The sequence below is a fragment of the Chrysochloris asiatica genome, unplaced genomic scaffold (genome assembly GCF_000296735.1).
Source record: "Chrysochloris asiatica unplaced genomic scaffold, ChrAsi1.0 scaffold00025, whole genome shotgun sequence".
Taxonomy (NCBI): domain Eukaryota; kingdom Metazoa; phylum Chordata; class Mammalia; order Afrosoricida; family Chrysochloridae; genus Chrysochloris; species Chrysochloris asiatica.
In genome coordinates this window covers 22,234,313-22,253,368 of record NW_006408543.1, presented here as the reverse complement: position 1 = coordinate 22,253,368, position 19,056 = coordinate 22,234,313, and the positions used below count along the sequence as shown (strand labels likewise).

Genomic DNA, 19,056 nt, shown 5'->3' with positions numbered 1-19,056 from the left:
AGCTCCTTGAACTATCTGGTAGCAAAACATAATTTTTATGCTATTAGGAGTCAATGTTGTTAAGTGCTGTGGAGTCAGTTCTGACTCATAATGACCCTGTATAGGGTTTCTGAAGAGCAGCTGGTAAGCTTGAGCCACCGATCTTGTGGTTCAAACCGACTTTCCAGTCCAGTGCATTAACCCACAGTACCCCCACCCCCCCAGGGCTCCATTTTCTATACAGAAGATACTATAACAATTGTCCATTCCTGTGCAAACTGCTAAAGCATTTATGAGCATTCACTCAAGAGCTGCCATACTGTGACAGATTATGTATATACACAAATCACAACCAAAATGAACAACCTACAGATTTACTTACAAAAGATCCCTTAAGGGTGAAAGTAGCAGCTTGTTGGGACACATTGAAATAAGGAAGGAAGGGTCGTATACAGGCAGAATGTTTATGGCTCTAAGGAAGAAAAAGAATTAAGCATGTTAGCCAAATGTTGTAAAATGCATCTGGGGGGCTAAAAAAGTTAAGTAGTTAATGCCACAATATTAACAAAATGGTATTCATTAAGTTAAAAAGTGAGTTTGTTTCAAAAATAAGTTAATGAATTACACAAAGACTTACCTCTAACATATATTTATTAAAATGCCTATTCTGTGTGCCTAAAATAGCAGCTGTCAGCAGGTCAATTCTGACTCTTGGCAACCCTAAGTGTAGCAGAGTAGATGGTGTTCAAAGGCTGATTTTTAGTAGGTGATAGCCACGCCTTAGTGTTTCCAAGGCACTTGAGTGAACCCAAACCAAGTAGTTGGTTAGCAATTAGCACATGAAACATTTGCAGCACCCAAGGACTCCTCCGCTGCATGCTCTAGTCAAAGCCAAACCTGGTGGTATTCTGACGAAATCAAATCTTAAATTCAAAGCTAATCTCTAGCAATATTCTATGGCACATGAGTTAATTTTTTAATTATAGCTCTTGTTTCCAAGTAAAATACATGAAACGAAAAGCAAAAGTTTGAAATATTTTCACTAGCAAAGCATCTCATCTACCTACTGCCTGCAAATACACAATGCAATCATAAATACACACTACAAACTGCCAGGGGAGTCCTAGGGTGGCACTGTGGGTTAATGTGTTGGACTGGAAGGTCGGTCTGAACTGCAAGATCGGCAGTTCAAGCTCATCAGCTGCTCCTCAGAAACTCTAAACAGGGTTGCTATGAGTCAGAACCGACTCGACAACACTTGGCAACATTATTGTTAAGTGTTTTCCAGTTGGTTCTGACTCACAAGAACCCTGTATAAGGTTTCCAAATCTGCTAATCTTTGTGGGAGCAAAAAGCCTCATCTTTCTCCTGTAGGGTGACTGGTGGGCTTGAACAACCAACCTTGTAGTTCATAGTCTAGTGCTTATCCTATAAAGCCACTACTGCATTCCCATATTATAAATGCTGTTATTAAGTACTGTCGAGTTGGTTCCGACTTACAGTGTCCCTATATAGGGTTTCCAAGGAGCAGCTGGTGGGTTTGAACCACTGACTTTGTAGTTAGTAGATTAGTAATTATCCTACAGCGCCACACAGGATTACAAATAGTCCCAAATACAGGACTTTTCAAGAGCTCAAAATCCATGAAAGAACAGACAATATCTTAAAAGATTTCAGGAAAACAATGCAATAGCAATAAAATAACTAGACAGCTAGAACTATAAAACAGCAACTAGAAATTCAGAATGTTGTTGTTATGTACCATCAAGTTTACTCCAACTCACAGCAACGTTGTATAAACTAGATATACAACCCAGCTAGTTGACCAGAGTAAGAGCTATGGCGAGCCTTCTGGGCTTAGAACACACACCTCCAACAGTGACCTCAAAAAGGACTTCAGTAAATCAATCAATCGGAATTTAACTGGAGGCTGTGGAGCAATGAGAGCCCAAGACATTTCTGAAAACAACACAGCAATTAACTAGCAATTAGTGACACTCACTTATCAAGGAGCTGTGGTCCAGAAAACCAGAGAGAGCGCTGGGGAAACCGCTGTTCTCTTAGCATGATGGTGTGTGGGAGGACTAGGAGCAAGGGACCATGAGGGAGTATAAAAAGCACACGTACAACACGTTTGCTGTCTTGACTGTTGTGATGTTGATCATACACACATTTTAAAACTTATGAAACTGCACACTTTTTGTTATTTAAAATGTGCCACTTATTGTATATATGAAGGAGATGAGCTGACATGGTGCCAGCGATGGTGGGTTTAACCGTCATAACAGTGCGGATGGCACAGGACCGGGCAGTGTTTCGTGCTGTGGTGCACACAGTCCCGATGAGTCGGAAATGACTGAACGATACCTAGCACAATAACAACATTTATTATACGTCAATTACATCTGTGTCAAGCTGGCACAGGAGTCCTGATGTGGCGCTGTAGGATAAGCACGGGACCTCAAGGTCAGTTTGAACTCCAAGGTCAGCAGTTCAAACCCACCAGCCACTCCTCAGAAATCCTATACAGGGTTGCTATGAGTCCATACCGACTCAACAGCATTTAACACCACCACCAGCAAAAGCAGTTGAAAACGGAAAGGTGTTGAGGTTTGTTATTCTGCTATTTTTGCAGTCCTAAAGAAATGAATCCAATTGCAACAACAAAACTTTACCATGGTTTCAATGATGATGGTGAGGTTGCCTAAACCATCAGTCAGAGCTACGTAGCTTCCTCCTTTCTCTAAATGTCCAACTGTCTTCAGATAAAACCAACCTGGCTGCGTAAATTGAGTAGTATGAGCTACAGAAAAACAGAAAGACCCATATAAGAAAATAATAATAATAATAATGCTTCTTTTTGCTAAAGGGAGGGGCTGTTTATGATCTTGGAGTTATTCTATAACTCTCTGAACATGGATGCGTAACGGATTTTTACCCACTGTCATCAAGACCCCATAGGACAAGGTAGAACTGACCCATAGGATTTCAAGACCATGAATGTTTATAGAAACAGACTGCCTCATCTGTTTCCCCCACAGAGCAGCTGGTGGGTTTGAACCTTTCAGTCAGCAGCTCAACACTTAACCACACTTAATCCATCAGGGCTCTGGTAACTAACTGCCATCAAGTCAATTCTGACTCATAGTGACCCTGTTTAGGGTTTCCTAGGCTTCCAACCTTTGAGGAAAGCACAAAGACACATCTTTCTCCCTCAGAATGGCTGGCAGCTCAGACCACCAACCTCGTGGCTTATCATATGGAGCCACCGGATTCCCCTGGTAACTGGCAGATAAGCAAATTTTGTCCTGTCTGGTGAGATTGTAATTGATTTCCTCTCTGCTGCAAAGAAAATCAGTTAGGTTTTAATTTGCAATTCATCTCAAACTCCTTTGCTCCATACAAATGTGTGCTTCTCCTTAGAACTAATTAACAACCGCTGGTGGTCTCCCCCATATTATATCAGTAATAGACACCCTTTAACGTGTGTTCATTGTTAGAGCTGTGTAAGAGTCAGGATTTTTCCTTTTTTCTAGTAATTATCGTTTAACAATACACATCTGAAAGTTTAGGCCACAAGTGAAACAATGAAATTTTATCTAACTTTTACATGCACGTATTCATTTAATAATGGAATAAATACAGTATTTGTTATTCAACTAACGAGTATACTTTACTCACCTTTGTTTTGATAGCGCAGTATTCGAATCAAAAAAACTATACTAGTCTGAAAGAGTGCAGTGCCCCCAGGATTTTCAATCACCTTTTGATACTCTGAATAGCAATGTTCTTGTTGTATGAGGCGCCAGCAAGGTGCTTCTGAATCACAGCGACCCTATGCACAACAGAAAGAAATGCTGCCCGGTCCTACACCATCTTCCTAAGAGTTGTTAGGTTTCAGTCCATTGTTGCTACCACTGTGTCAATCCACCTTGTTGTTGTTGTTGTTGTTGTTGTTGTTGTTGTTGGGGGGGGGCGGTCTTCCTCTTTTTTTGCTGAGCCTGCACTTTCCCAAACAAGATGACCTTCTCCAAGGACAGGTGCCTCCTAACAACAGGCTCAAAGTACGAGAGACAGTCTCTCCATCCTAACTTTGAGGCGTAGGAAGCAATTGAAAATGCTATGGCTTGGGTCAGGCACATCTTAAATCTTCAAACTGACATCTTTGCTCCTTAAGACTTTAACGAGGCCTTTGGCAGCAGATCTGCCTAATGCAGTACATCCTTTGATTTGTTGGCTATTACTTCCATGAGCATTTATTGTGGATCCAAGGAAAGTGAAGTCTTCGTCAAGTTCAATCTTTGTTCCATTTATTATGATATTATTTATTGGTCCAGTGGTGAAGACTTTTGTTTCATTTACCTTGAGGTACAAAATATACTGAAGGCCGTAGTCTTTGATCTTCATCAGTAAGCATTTCAAGTCCTCTTCAATTCCAGCAAGAAAGGTTGTATATCACCTATGTATTGCAGGTTGTTAATGAATCTTTGCCCAATCCTTATGCTATGTTCTTCTTCATAAATCCAACATCTCAGAATATGTGCTCAGTATGCAGACTGAATATTATGGTAAAAGGACACACCCTGGAACACAACTTTCCTGATTTTAAACCATTCAAGATCCCTGTGTTCTATTCGAATGTCTGTCTCTTGGTCTAGATACAGGTTCCTCAGGAGCACAACTGTTCTAGAATGCCCATTCTTTGCAATGCTATCCATAGTTCGTTATGGTCCATATTGTATTGTATGAACTGTAATGAGTCTTTTCAAATATGTGATTTTATTAACACTAATCATAATTTGTAATTATGTATTTAGATGATTATTTGGTTCTCCATCACAGAGTTCAGCGAGGACAGAGATCATGTCCTTTTCACTCACTTCTATAAGTCCAGGACCTACCTCAATTCCAGTAGGCAGGAGACAGCAAAAATACTTGCACTAAAACTAAATACTGTTGAACATTAATTACTGATGGGCACTGATAACTGGATTATACACCCTCCTTGTCACTGGTGCTGTGGATGAATGTGCTGGGCTGCAAAGTCGGTTTGAACTGAAAGCTGGTTCAAACTCACCAGCTGCTCCTCAGAAACTTTACACAGGGTCGCTGTGGTACAGACCTGACTTGACAGCACTTAACAACAACAACAACAATCATCTATAATGGGATACAAAAGGCAGTAGAGTGGTGGTATTGGAGGATAAGCATTGGATTGCTAACTGCAAATTCAGCAGTTCAAACCCAATGGCCACTTTCTGCTCCTATAAATATTTACAGCCTCTTAGACATGCTACCCAGCGTCACTATGAGTAGAAATCAAGTAGAAGTCAGGGAGCTTGAGAACTAAGTAAAAGGCTCTTATAAAAACACTCTTGTACATCTTGCTTAAACCAGAGATACTGTAGACACACACAAACATATATGCGTGCATGTGCACACAAACACACAACACACACATATACACTAAGCTTGTGTGATTCCCCTCTAAGTCTTTGCTGCTTTCTCTCTGGGAGAGGCATTGAGGGAATGAAAGGAGAAATCTGAGCCATACCTGATATCCAAATAGGAAGTTCTACTGTATAGTGTCCACTCCACGGCTCCTGAGCGGTCATCAACCCACATCTCCCATAAGGTAACTCTTCATAGTAACTAGCTACCAAATTCCAAGCGATTGTGCTAAAAAAGATTTGGTTGATAAAAGAGAAACACCAAAACAAGTTGTGATAAAAAGATACATCTAGAAGTCTGTAGTAAAAAGTCCTTATGACAGTTCAGGAATAAACAACTAACTATTGACCACCCAATGTAAGTTGCCTTATTTTCACTCACAATTTGAAAATCCCAGATGTTTCTAGATATGTTCACTGGAGCATCACATCATGAGAAAGTAATGTGTGACACAAGGTTTCCACTGAACAATGGTGCAGCCAGATGATGGCACATGCCCTACTCGTTGTGAGCAGGCCACAGATCTGACTCAGATCCAGATCTGCTTTCCTTTCCACTGTCAGTCTTCTTAATGCCCCAGTTTCATGAACTTGACTCTGAACTGTTCCAAACTTTTATCATTGAGAACTCAAGTCTTAGAGTCAGACTGCCTGGGTTCAAATCATGGCTTCACCACTTAACCTCTCTGGACCTCAGTTTCCTCATCTGTAAAATGAGGGCAGTAATTGTTCCTAGCTCATGTGATGCTGTGAGGACTGAAGGTATTAAAACACAGAAGTGCAGAGGAAGGGCTCCACTCCAGGATCTGCGGTGATTTGGCTACACTTACCAACTCTAATCGGCTCCAGCCTGCTGGTCTGCTGTCTCAGTCTATCCTTTCAGATGATCAGGCCCTAACAGTCCAGAGCAGTTGCCTGTACCCTAACATTATGGCTTCATGGTTCTCGGGAAAATCCAAGGGAAGGCCATGAGTTTAGTTGGGCAAAAGGGAAACTCTGGAGCCTGGTACTTGAAGCAACTCAGAGTTAAAGAGCCAAGCTTACCCACAGACATTTTCCTTATCAAGTCTTTATCCATCAAAAAATGAAAGAATGATGTCACTAGAAAACACAAGTCTTTTAATTTGGCTAACACAACATGGAATAAGATATAGTCCCAATTTTCAGAAAACTTTGCTATCAGTGGAAATATTAACAACCGCTTCTCTGAATTTGACTCCCAGTTTACCAGCTGATTGGAAATACGTATCCTCTCTTAACAGTGACAGGAGTATAAATTCAGACAAACTTCCAGGTGGGCATTTTGTAGTATGTATTAAAAGTTTTCCAAAAATATATAATTTGGATCCAGCTATTCCTTTGATAGGAATAAATCCTAGGGAAACAGTCATAGATAAGTATCAAGATATTGGTATACAAATGTTTCATTTCAGTTTGCACAAAGCTGTTAGTTAGAAAATAAAAGCAAAAACAATTTCCATTTCTAGCAAGGGGGACTACTCAAAGAGGCCCAATCTGGTTTCTATATCAGTGATACCACACTTGCATATGACATCAGAACCACTGGGCCCTGACCAGACAGACAGGAATCCCTGGAGCCTCCGCTGCATTTCTGAATCAGCAGGTCCTGGCAGCTGCCAAGGAATCAGTATAACACCTCAGGTGCTCACTGAGAGGCAAGAAGGCAAGACTGGGAATTTCTGTTTTATGTAATACACAGGGTACACATAAGCAGAAAATTGAAGCAGAAATAATAAACTTAAATATGTCTTGTTGAGTAAAACACAGCAAACTAGATTATATGTTATAGAATCAATTCTATATTAAAAATTCATACATGTAAATATAAATTAGAAGGACATATACCAAATTTGGGAGTCCTGGTAGGGTGCTGTGGGTTAATGCACCAGACTGCAAAGCCGTTTGAGCTGCAAAGTCAGCGGTTCAAGCTTGGAAACCCTATACAGGGTCACTATGGGTCGGAACCAACTCAACGGCACTTAACAACAACAACAACAACAAATTGATTAAGGGTGGGTATTTCTGGATGGAAATATTATGGGAATTATACTTTCTTCTTTGTCCTTATTTGTCATTTCTAACATCTGTACCATGAATATAAGGAGTTCTGGTAGCGTAGCTGTTACGAATCAGGCTGCGAACCGCAAGGTCAGCAGTTCAAAACTACCAGCTGTTCTGCAGGAGAAAGATGAGGCTTTCTGCTCTCATAAAGATTTAGGAGCCTCAGAAACCCTGTACAGGGTCGCTATGAGTCAGAACCGACTCCACTGCACTTAACAACAACAACAACCATGAATATGAATTACTCTTGCAACAATTTAAATTCCTATAGCAAATCATCCTTGACAAGCATCTTTTCTTTCAAAAAGAAATGGATGGGTCTAGTAAAAAGAGACGGGGATAAGATTCTTATGATTCGATAGTGAGTAATTGTTATCATGACTAATTGTGATTGTCACAATTGTAAAGATAGAAGTTTTGTAACAAAAATGGGGAAGCAGTTCATCTTACAGTCCAAATCAGAAGACCCTAGGATTATCACGGGAGAAGAGCACAAGCAAAATGTGGGACCTTATCCAGAGAAGCAGCGACACCAGAAATGGAGGCAGAGATGGGGACATGGAGACAGAAAGAAGCTGAGGACTCTAGAGTCATGAAAAGAGAGGGACTGAGAGATAGTGGCCAGGAGGCAGAATGTGCCCTTTGGTGGTGTAAATTATTTTACGTGCCCTTTGGTGGTGTAAATTATTATACATGCCTAAGTGTTTAAAAAAAAAGAAGAGCTAATACGAATACAGAGAAATACTGTTAACTGATGGTACATGGAGGGGATTATAATCATTGTAATGAAACAGAGTATATGTTTTGTTTAATGTAAAACTGATGATCTGCCCTGTAAACTTTTACTCAATTTACAAGGAAAATTTTAAAAATGGAAAACAATTGAAGGCTAGCAGAATATATCAATTTACATTAACATCACTCAAGTATGCTTCTCTTGCTTTTCCTCTGATATCACTATTTTACAATGATCAATTAATTGTAATTACAATTGAAGTGTTTCCCTTCAAAATAGAGTTGAGTTCCCCCTTAACCTTATTTAGACCAGGGGTGGGGAACATCTGGCCTGCAGGCCCTATAAGGCCAAGATATCATGTGGTCTGGCCCAGCCAAGGCAACCACAGGCAGAGTTCAAAATTCAATAAATCTAGGAGCTGTTTTCATAGCAATAGAAATTTATATTAAGTGATGTCACATATATCCAAATGGCCCTTGGCAGAAAAAAATTCCTCACCCCTGATTTGGAGTCCTGGTATGGTGCTACAGGTTAATGAGCTAGACTCCCAGGTCAGTTTTGAACTGCCAAGGTCAGTGGTTCACACTCACCAGCTGCTCCTCAGAAGCTCTATGCAGGGTCGCTATGAGTCAGAACTAACACAACAGCACTTAACAACAATAACAACAACTCCCAGTTGTTATACAAGTCACACAAGTGATGTTTTAAGGAATGAATCAGGCCTAACTTGGGGCCTGGTCTTTATTTAAAAAAAAAAAAAAAAAATCAAGTACATTAAAAAATGAAGAAGGAAGGAATCTTTTAGACATTAAACAACTCAAAGGGCATAATGGCTATTTGCAATGCGTGATACTTGCCTGAATCTTGGTTAAAAATTAACAACAGCGATAAATGACACTTTGGTGGATAACTAGGAAAACTCTGAACATAGATTATGTCTTTGAAATATTGTCACAGGAGAAAATGATACTGTGATCATGTAGGAGATGGTCTTTATTTGGGGGGATGCTGGATAAAATAGCAAGAGTGAGGAATGATTCATAATTCATTAGAAATAGATGTTGTTAGTTGTCATCAAGTTGATTCCGACTCCTGGAAATAGTTATAGCTTGCCAAATACTATTCAACAGCATGGCTTTTATGATGTATACATTATAGCTCAGTGGCTGTGGTGGTTATGCGCTGTGGAGTCGGTTCTGACTCACAGTAACCCCATATAGGGTTTCCGAGGCTGGAAATCTTTACGGGAGCAGAAAGCTTCCTCTTTCTCCTGTGGAACGGCTGGTAGTTTTGATCTGCTGACCTTGAGGTTAACAGCCCAACAATTAACTACTACACTACCAGAGCTCCTTAAAGCTCAGTAAACCTGGTCATATACAGAAGTACGGGTAGATATAGATTTGGTTTTGTTCTGTTAAGTGTCATCTAATCGGTTCCAACTCATAGGGACCCAAAACAGGGTCGCCACGGAGCAATCGGTGGGTGGTTCGCAGTCCAGTGCTGACCCTACAGCACCACAGCAGGAGTCCAGATTTTCTTTTTTTTTCGAAGTAGATCACCAGATGTTTTTTTCCTAGGTGCTTCTGTGTGAACTTGAATCTCTAACTTTGAGTTAGCAGCCAAACACGTTAACCATTTGTAACAGCTGAGGAGTTCTTTATAAATACCTAGATACAGATGAGGCGACAAACAAGATTAAAGAAAATCTGTCTACAATAAAAAGGAATTGCCCCTTCCCCAACTCCTGAACCTAGATATAGATTTTGTTGCTGATGTTAAATGCCATAGAGTCGGTTCCGACCCATAGCAACCCTGTATAGGGTTTCCGCCAACCTTGGGGTTCAAACTGACATTGCAGTCCAGCACATGAACCCACAGCGCTACACCAGGGCTCCAGAAATAGAGTAGGTATAGATATACAAGTCCTCAAAGTCGAATTTTCAAACTCCAGATACTGAGTTGGTGTTGGTGTTAAGTGCCATCGAGTTGATTCCAACCCATAGTGACCCTGTATAGGGTTTCCAAGCAGCAGCTGGTGAGCTTGAACCGCCAACCTTGCAGTTCAAATAGCTTTGTAGTCTGGAGCATTAACCCACAGCACCACACCAGGACAAGTCCTCAAAGTCGCCTTTTCAAAGTCCTCCTCGGAAACCCTACACTGGGTCTAAAACAACAACCAAAACAAGTCCTTGGGTGGTACAATGGTTAACACACTTGGCTGCAAACTAAAAAGTTAGAGATTCAAGTTCAACCTGAGGCACCTAGGAAAAAAGGCCTGGTGATCTACTTAAAAAAAAAAAAAAAAAATTCAGTCATTAAAAACCCTAGCGAGCACAGACAGTTCTACTCTGGTACGCATGGGGTTTCCATGAGTTGTAACAGAAACAACAGCAAGATAGGTATAGGATTGGGTATAAATGAAGCAGGTGTAAGCATTTAAAATGACTGAACCTAGGTTGTAAGGATTTACTTTTATCCAACCTATTTGTGTTTCGAAAAATTTTATAATAAAAAGCTTAAAAAGTTTTTAGCAACTTACGAAGTCATGTGCCCATTGATGTAATTCTGATTCAGTATGCGACCCCAGCAGCCTGCACCCACATCATTATTCAAAGTGCTGAAATCTTCAGAAGACCAAAGCTTCTTCTTGGTCAACTTTGCATCCCTTACTGTGTAGGTCCCAGGATAATGAGCCCTAGAAAAAGAAAGGGTGAGATGTCATGGAGACAGATCAGAATGTGGCACGAAGTGTGTCTCTTACATGAATAGAAATACATGTTATCCTCTAGGGTTCCTATTTTAAAACCGTGGACAGAGTCCACACATGCTGAATGTAGGCATCAGCTTCTCATCCCTCCTCCCAGGATCCCATTAAAATGATAGCAAGGAAAGAAAAACGTGGTGACTTATACGAGCACCTGGGCTAGGAAAGACTGCAGTGTATGGAGGCTGTCAATCCGTTCTGGAAACCTTAAAAGATAAGGTAGTCTGTTGATGAATGAAACCAGCAACTCCAGAAGACTCCAGGAAACCCAAACAGACACTCAAGTCAGACATTCCAATGGGAGCGAGAGAACTGAGTACCACAAGAAATAAGGGCATGATTAAGAAGGAGGCTACAAACAAGACTTATGAAAGTCTGTCTATAATGAACAGGAAGTGCCCCTTTCCCAACTCCTGCCACCAAAAGGAAACCAGCTTAGCATTTGCAGCAATTCCTTCTTGAAGAAAAAGAACATTCTAGCTTGGGAGAACTCAAAGTTATCACTCCAGAGCAGTGGTTCCCAACCTGGGCAATTAATTCTGTATTGTTGGCAGACATTCTCAACTATCATGCCAGAGAGGTGGGGGCGGGTGGAGTGGAGAGATGTTACTGGCTTCTTCTAGTGGGTAGAGACAAGGAATGCCACTAGCCATCCTACAGTGCACCACAGGATGGTCACTAGTAACGAAGAATCATCCTCCAATCCAATTAGTGGTGTGGAGGTTGAAAAACCCTGAATAGTAGCAAACCCTCCTCTCATCAGTCAGCTGACATATAAGGAATGAATTCCTTACATGACATTTAAGGAATGAATCAGGCCTATGAAACTTGGGACCTGGTCTTTATAAAAAGAAAAAAAAAAAAATCAAGTTCATTAAACAATGAAGAAGGAAGGAAATCTTTTAGACGTTAAAAAACTCAAAGGGCATAATGGCTATTTGCAATGCATGGTGCTTGCCTGAATCTTGGTTAAAAATTAACAACAGCGATAAATGACACTTTGGTGGATAACTAGGAAAACTCTGAACATAGATTAGGTCTTTGAAATATTGTCACAGGAGAAAATGATACTGTGATCATGTAGGAGATGGTCTTTATTTGGGGAGATGCCGGATAAAATAGTAGGAGTGAGGTATCATGACTTCAATGATTCATAATTCATTAGAAATAGATGTTGTTAGTTGTCATCAAGTTGATTCAGACTCCTGGAAATATTTATATCTTGCCAAATATTATTCAACTGCATGGCTTTTATGATGTATACATTATAGCTCAGTGGTGGTGGTGGTTATCTGTGTATCGATTACTGCAAGAGTAAAATATTGCCATTATGATGACTGTGTTAGCCATTGATGATATCACTAAGAACAATTAAGAAATTTCTATTACAAAGTAGAAAACAGATTACCTGAAGGTAGGTCAAAAGTATGTTATAAAATAACAGAAACTTTTATTATAAAATAAATATCAAAATGTAAAGTTATGTCTCTACATATCCTCCACCTTGATCTATACACTTTGGAATGAGGGCTTTCCATCTCTCTAACCCTTCTGGTGTGGCATGGTAGGATTAGCACTGGACTGTGAACCATAGGTCAGTAGTTCATATCCACCAGCTGCTCCTCAGAAACCCTATGTAGGGTCGCTGAGTTGGAACCAAATCGACCGCACTTAACATTTTCCAAAATATTCTGCAGTCTTGGATTTATAACAGATCAAAATGGCAGTCTGGGTATCATCAATTGACCTAAATAGTGTTCCTTTTAGATGTTCTTTGAGCTTTGAGAACAAGGAAAAGTCTGAAGGGGCAGGATCAGGGCTGTAGGGTGGATGGGGAAAGGTTTCCCATAGAAATTCTTGCAAGACAGCCTTTGCTACCCTCAAAGAGTGAGCTGGCACATTCTTGTGATGGAAACACAAAATTTTTCCAGTTTTTTCTCTCCGATGCAGTTTTCCATTTTCTTTAGCTTCTTCCTAATAAACCCTTGTGATCATCAAGTGTTCCTCAGATCACCTGGAAGTCACTGTTCTGACTGGACCTTTATTTGGAAGGCACTTTAATGAGACTAGCTGTGTTCCTGTGAGAACATGTCTGCAGATCACAGAGACATGTTTCAACATGCTTTGTTTGGAATAAGCCCATGCATGTATGAAGTAGAACCCTCGTATCATTAGTTCTTGACTTACTTTTGTACAATAAGAGAGTACATTAGCTAAATGGCTTTAGGGGAAAAAAAACTATACACTTTTTAGGTCAAAAGATATTTTTTGATAAATAAATATAACAAAGGTTTAGGTATAATAAAGCTTTATTTTTTAGTTATCTCAGTGCTGGTATGGTGCTGTGGGTTAATGCGCTGGACTGCAAAGTCAGTTTGAACCACAAGGTTGGCAGTTCAAGCTCACCAGTTGCACCTTGGAAACCCTATACAAGGTAACTATGGGTCGGAACTGACTCGACGGCACATAACAACAACAACAATTCCATTTAGGTCATAAATCTTTTAAGAAAAATTCCTATTTGGGAATTCGTTATGCATCGTGAAGATGACTTAGAATACAACATCAATATGGTTTCTCAGAATTGCATAAGAAGTTCAAAATCAGACAAAATGTGAGTGTATATCATCTTAAACCCAGACCAAATATAAAGGAATATAAAAAACATGAAGAAACTAACAAAGTGTTACAAACACTTCTGTTCCACTGAGATTTTGTTGGGTCACTGAATCAATATTGCAAATATGTACCATATATTCCCTGGAAGTAGTCTAGCACTTTTCAGAGCCAATCAGTTCTGACCAGGTGTAAAGGTTCTGAGGAACAGTGTTGGGTTTGAACCACTGACCGTAAGGTGAGTAATCCAGTGCTTATCCTACAGCACCATACCAGATTAAGAAATGATTGTTCTGACATTAGAATGGCCAACTTGGAAATTCTAACTATAATCTTTTAAATAATAAAATTTCCATTTTTTTTTTTAATTTTAGATTTATTCTTATATCACAGAACTTCATTGTATAATGGTGACAATAAACTTTGGCCTCAAATATTACATTTAATACAAATCTAGTTGTCATCAGCCAAATATCTTTCATGTAGATCCAGTTACATATGTTTGTATAGGAGAAACAAACAAACAATCCCTTAGAAGTAGGATACCATGATGCTACCAATGATCTCTAGATGTTAGAACTATTGTTGCTGTTGTTAAGTGCTATCAAGTCTGTACCGACTTACAGCAACTTGTATAAGGTTTTCAAGGAGTTGCTGGTGAGTTTGAACAGCTGACCTTGTCATTCAAACCAACCTTGCCTTCCAGTGATTTAGCCCAAGTGCCACACGAGCTAAGTCTAGTTCTATCTTACTCTTGGTGTGGTGCTGTAGGGTAAGCACTAGACTGCTAACCTCACAGTCAGTGGTTCAAACCCAACAACTGCTCCTCAGAAACCTTATACAGGGTCAGAACTAACTTGACAGCACTCAGCAATTCTACCTTTCTAGTATCGTACATTTTTCAATGTTTTCTATAATGAGCATGTTATTTTCTATAATCTGAGAAACAAATCTTTAGTGAAGTTATGGAAGTCAGCGTTATAGTCCTTCAGAAAATGACGAAATTGTTGCATTAAGTACAAAACCAAAGTGACTTGCTAAATGGTCTGAGTACAGAGAGCAGAAGTAGGACAGCTCCATCTTGGAGTTATTGTGGGTGTACTGGAATAATGACGGATTGCATTAGGCAAATCTGCTGTACAAAACCTCTTCAAAGTGTTCAAGAGCAAAGATGTCAGCATGAGGACTAAAGTGCACCTGACCCACATCATGATATTTTCAATCACCTCATATGCATGTGAAAGTTGGATAATGAATAAGGAAGACCACAGAATAACTGATACATTTTGAGTTGTGGTGTTGGAAAAGAATATTAAATGTACCATGGACGGCCAGAAAAACAAATAAATCTGTGTTGGAAGAAGTACAGCCACAATGATCCTTAGAAGCCAGGATGACCAGACTTGATTTTAGATATATTACCAGGAGGGACCAGTCCCTGTAGAAGGACATCCTGCTAGTAAAGTAGAGGGTCAGTGAAAAAGAGGAAGAGCCCAATGAGATGGACTGGCACAGTGGCAGCAGCAATGGCTTCAGATATAGCAACGATTGTGAGGCTGAAGCAGGACAGGGCAGTGTTTTGTTCTGTTGTTCATACGGTCACTATGAGTCGGAACTAACACAACAGTACCTAACAACAACAACGTTGGGATCAAGAAAAGCATATGGAACAACAGGATAAAATTGAGAGTCTAGAAAAAAAAAATCCATACATCTATAGTCAATTGATTTTCTAAAAGGATGTCATAATGCTCACTCAATGGAGAAAGAATGGCCTCTTCAATTATTCTTGATAGGTGCTGGAAAACTGGATATCCACAAGGAATTATGTGTGACTGTTAACTTATACCACATATAAAAACAAACTTAAAATGGACCAAAGATCTAAATACTGGAGTTAGGACATAACACTTAGAAGAAAACATAAAGAGAACTATCCATAACCTTAGACTGGGCAGTGATTTCTTAGCTATGACACCAAAAGCACAAGCAACAAAAGAACTAATAAACTGGACTTGATTAAACTAAAAACATGTGTATCCAACTTTATTATTTCACTTAATTATCAATAAAGTGAAAAGACAATCCACAGGATGAAAGAAAATATTTGCAAATCACATATCTGCTAAGACGCTTATATCAGGAAAGACACAAACAATACATTTAGAAAAATAAAAGATGTGAATGGATATTCACAAAGAAGACACACAAATGGCCAATAAGCACATGAAAAGATCTTTACTTAACGTCAATTTCGTTGTGCACCTTGGAGTTAGTTAACTCCAGCTCATAGTGACCCTGTCAGACACAGGAGAACTGTTCCATAGGGTTTCCAAGGCTGTGATCTTTATGGAAGCAGACTCACAAGTCTTTTCTCCCACAAAGCCACTGGTGGGTTTGAACTGCCAACCTTTCATAGCAGCTGAACCCTTTAACTATCATGCCACCAGGGCCCCTTCATAAGTCAATAAGGAAATGCAAATTAAAACCACAATGATTTACCTCGAAAAGCTACAATGAAAGAAGCAAGTGTCGATAATTATTTTCGGAAGAGAAATTGAAAACTTCCAAGACTGCAGGTAGGGCTGTAAAATGGTCAGTAACATTAAAAGATAGTTTGGAAGTTCCTCAATAACTTAAACATAGAATTGACATGTGAGTCAGATATTCTACTACTGGGTGTATACCTAAAAAAAATTTAAACCAGTTTTTTAAGCAAAAACTTGCGCACAATGTTCATAGCAATGCCATGCCCAATAGCCAAGTGTCCATCAACAAATGAACAGACAAACACAATGTGGTATAGATACATAATGAAATACTAACCAGTCATAAAAGGAATGAAGAACTTATACATGCTACACCCTAGATAAACCTGGAAAATGCCATGCCAACAGAAAGAAGCCGCACACAAAGGCCACATATTGTATGATTCCAGGCAGATGAAATATCCAGAGTTGGCAAATCCAGAGAGACAAAAAGCAGATTAGAGGCTGCCAGGGGCAGGGAGAAACATGAAACAGGGAGCGATTGTTTAACAGGTACACTGTTCCCTTTTGTCATGATGACAATATTTTGGAACCAGATAGTGGCTATGGTTACAAAACATTGCAAATAATCCATCTAAATGTTGCCCGGGCCCACATCATGCCATGTCAGCACACTGACATCTGCAGGGTTTGCACTGCTGATGTTCAGGAGTTGAGCACCAGACCTTTCTTCTGAGTCTGTGTTGCTCTAGAAGTTCTGCTGAAGGCTGTGAAGCATCATAGTGACACACTGCTGGCAGACAGGAGGAGCTGCATCTGAGCTACACTGACCTGGAATTGAATACATGCCCTCCATCCATTGTTGTTGTTGTTGTTGTTGTCAGGTACCATCGAGTTGGAACCACCTCATAGCGACCCCATGCACAGCAGAACGAAACAATGTCTGATCCTGGGCCAACCTCACTACCGCTGCCACACTTGATGCCATCAATGATGTCACCTGGCCGATCCATCTCATTGGGGGTCTTCCTCTTTTTCTTTGACCCTCCACCTTACCCAGCATGACAGCAACTGTTCCCTCCTGACAATATGTCCAAAGTATGAGAGATGAAGTTTAGCTATCCTGGCCTCCAAGGAGCACTCTGGCTGCACTTCTTCCAAAACAGATCTATTGGTTCTTTTGGCAGTCCATGGCACTATTAGTATTCTCCTCCAACACCATAATCAAAGGCATCAATTCTTCTACGATCTTCCTTATTCACCGTCCAGCTTTCGCATCCATATGAGGATCCATAAGGCGGTAAATTCTACCACTGCACCAGCAATGCCCCAGGCCTACACTAGTCTTTAAATAACAAAAGATGATAGAATAGAGTTCAAACGCTTAAGTATAAATAAGCTTTACACATTCATTAAAATAGGGAGATTTTCAAACTAAAACAAGAAAATCTGATTCAATGCCATAGGCACGCAAGAGACCCCAAAACCTGAGACCCTGAGAGGGAAAGAAGAAAAGGACCGGCGCAGAGGTACCAAACAAATGCAAAGGAAGCAGGAGTCACTACCTCAGTCACACAAAGGGCAGACTGTCATCCAAGAAGCGTTAAATGAGACAAAGAGTGGCATTTTCTAGAATGATAGATAGGAATCACAGTGAAGACAACTGTTGTAAAGCAGAAACTACGTGACTGAAAACAGAAGTAGAAACACACTCTCATTGTCATTGAGTCTGTTCCAATTCACAAGGCCCTAGTAACACAGAGCAGAACTGCAATATGGGGTTTCCTCAGCGATAATTTTTATGAAAACAGATTGCCACATCTATCTTCTGTGGTGCAACTGATGTGTTCGCACCACATATCAGTTGTACTATGGGAGAAAGCACTTAACGACAACAATCACTTAAAAGCAGCCCGCCTCTCTTTCTTTCTTGTCTGTCTTGGTCTGGAAGCTTATCTGAAATCTGTCCATTATCTCACTAGGCTAACCTGTAGTCTGAAGAGTCTTTTGTTGGAAAGGAGAAAGATTCAATAATTTAGAGCTTACTGAAAGAGAAGACACTAACATATTAATATTTGGGTATTGTTGAAATATGGAAAAGTGGTATTTAGTTGCATCCTAAGTCTTAAATCTATAAGAACAATCAAAATGCCTAAAGTAGACTTAATAAACCAGAAATTAAAATAATTTTTGAAGATGTTCTACAAAATGGAGCATAGGGGTAATGCAGACCAACAGAAAGGATTTCAGCATCACAGATTATTTGTAAGAAACTAAGAAAGGAACGATGAGCAAAAATAATAGAGGTAAAGGTAATAGAAGCAGTGGAAATCTGTATGCAAAAGACTGAAAGAAAACCTTCACATCACACCTTATACAAAACCCAACTCAGCATAGATTAAAGACCTAAATATGAATCCCAGAATTATAAAGGCCATCAATGAAAAAATAGGGACAAATATGAGGGCGCTAATTCAGGGCATATACAGACTACCAAACATTTTTAAAACTACACAAACAAAAGCAGACAAAATAGATGAGTGGGACATACTAAAAATTAGAAACAATGTGCATCAAAAGATTTCACCAAAAGAGTAAAAAGGGAGCCCACAGAATGGGAAAAAATATTTTGCAATGACCTATCAGACAAGAGACCAGTTTCTAAAATCTAGGAAACTACAACACTTCTACAAGAAAAAGACAAATAACCCAACTCAAAAATGGGCACAGGACATGAACAGATACTTCACCACGGAAGAGATCCAGGCAGCCAACAAACATATGAAGAAATGTTCATGATCATTAGCCACTGTTGTTGTTAAGTACCGTGGAGTCGGTTCCAACTCATAGTGACCCTGCACAGGGTTTACGAGGCTGCAAATCTTCACGGGAGCAGAAAGCCTCATCTTTCTCCTGCAGAACAGCTGGTAGTTTCGAACT

At 39.9% G+C, this 19,056-nt stretch overlaps 1 protein-coding gene across 1 annotated transcript in view; it reads right to left on the bottom strand.

Annotated features, from left to right (window-relative positions):
- GALC (galactosylceramidase) overlaps window positions 1-19,056 on the bottom strand; it is a 95,315-nt gene that overhangs the window by 36,346 nt on the left and 39,913 nt on the right. Inside the window, exons 8-11 of the mRNA XM_006839638.1 lie at window positions 10,787-10,942; window positions 5,534-5,658; window positions 2,655-2,782; window positions 362-451 (exon numbers count right to left, since the gene is read on the bottom strand). Coding sequence (XP_006839701.1) covers window positions 362-451; window positions 2,655-2,782; window positions 5,534-5,658; window positions 10,787-10,942 — 499 coding nt within the window. The remainder of the gene's footprint in view (window positions 1-361; window positions 452-2,654; window positions 2,783-5,533; window positions 5,659-10,786; window positions 10,943-19,056) is intronic.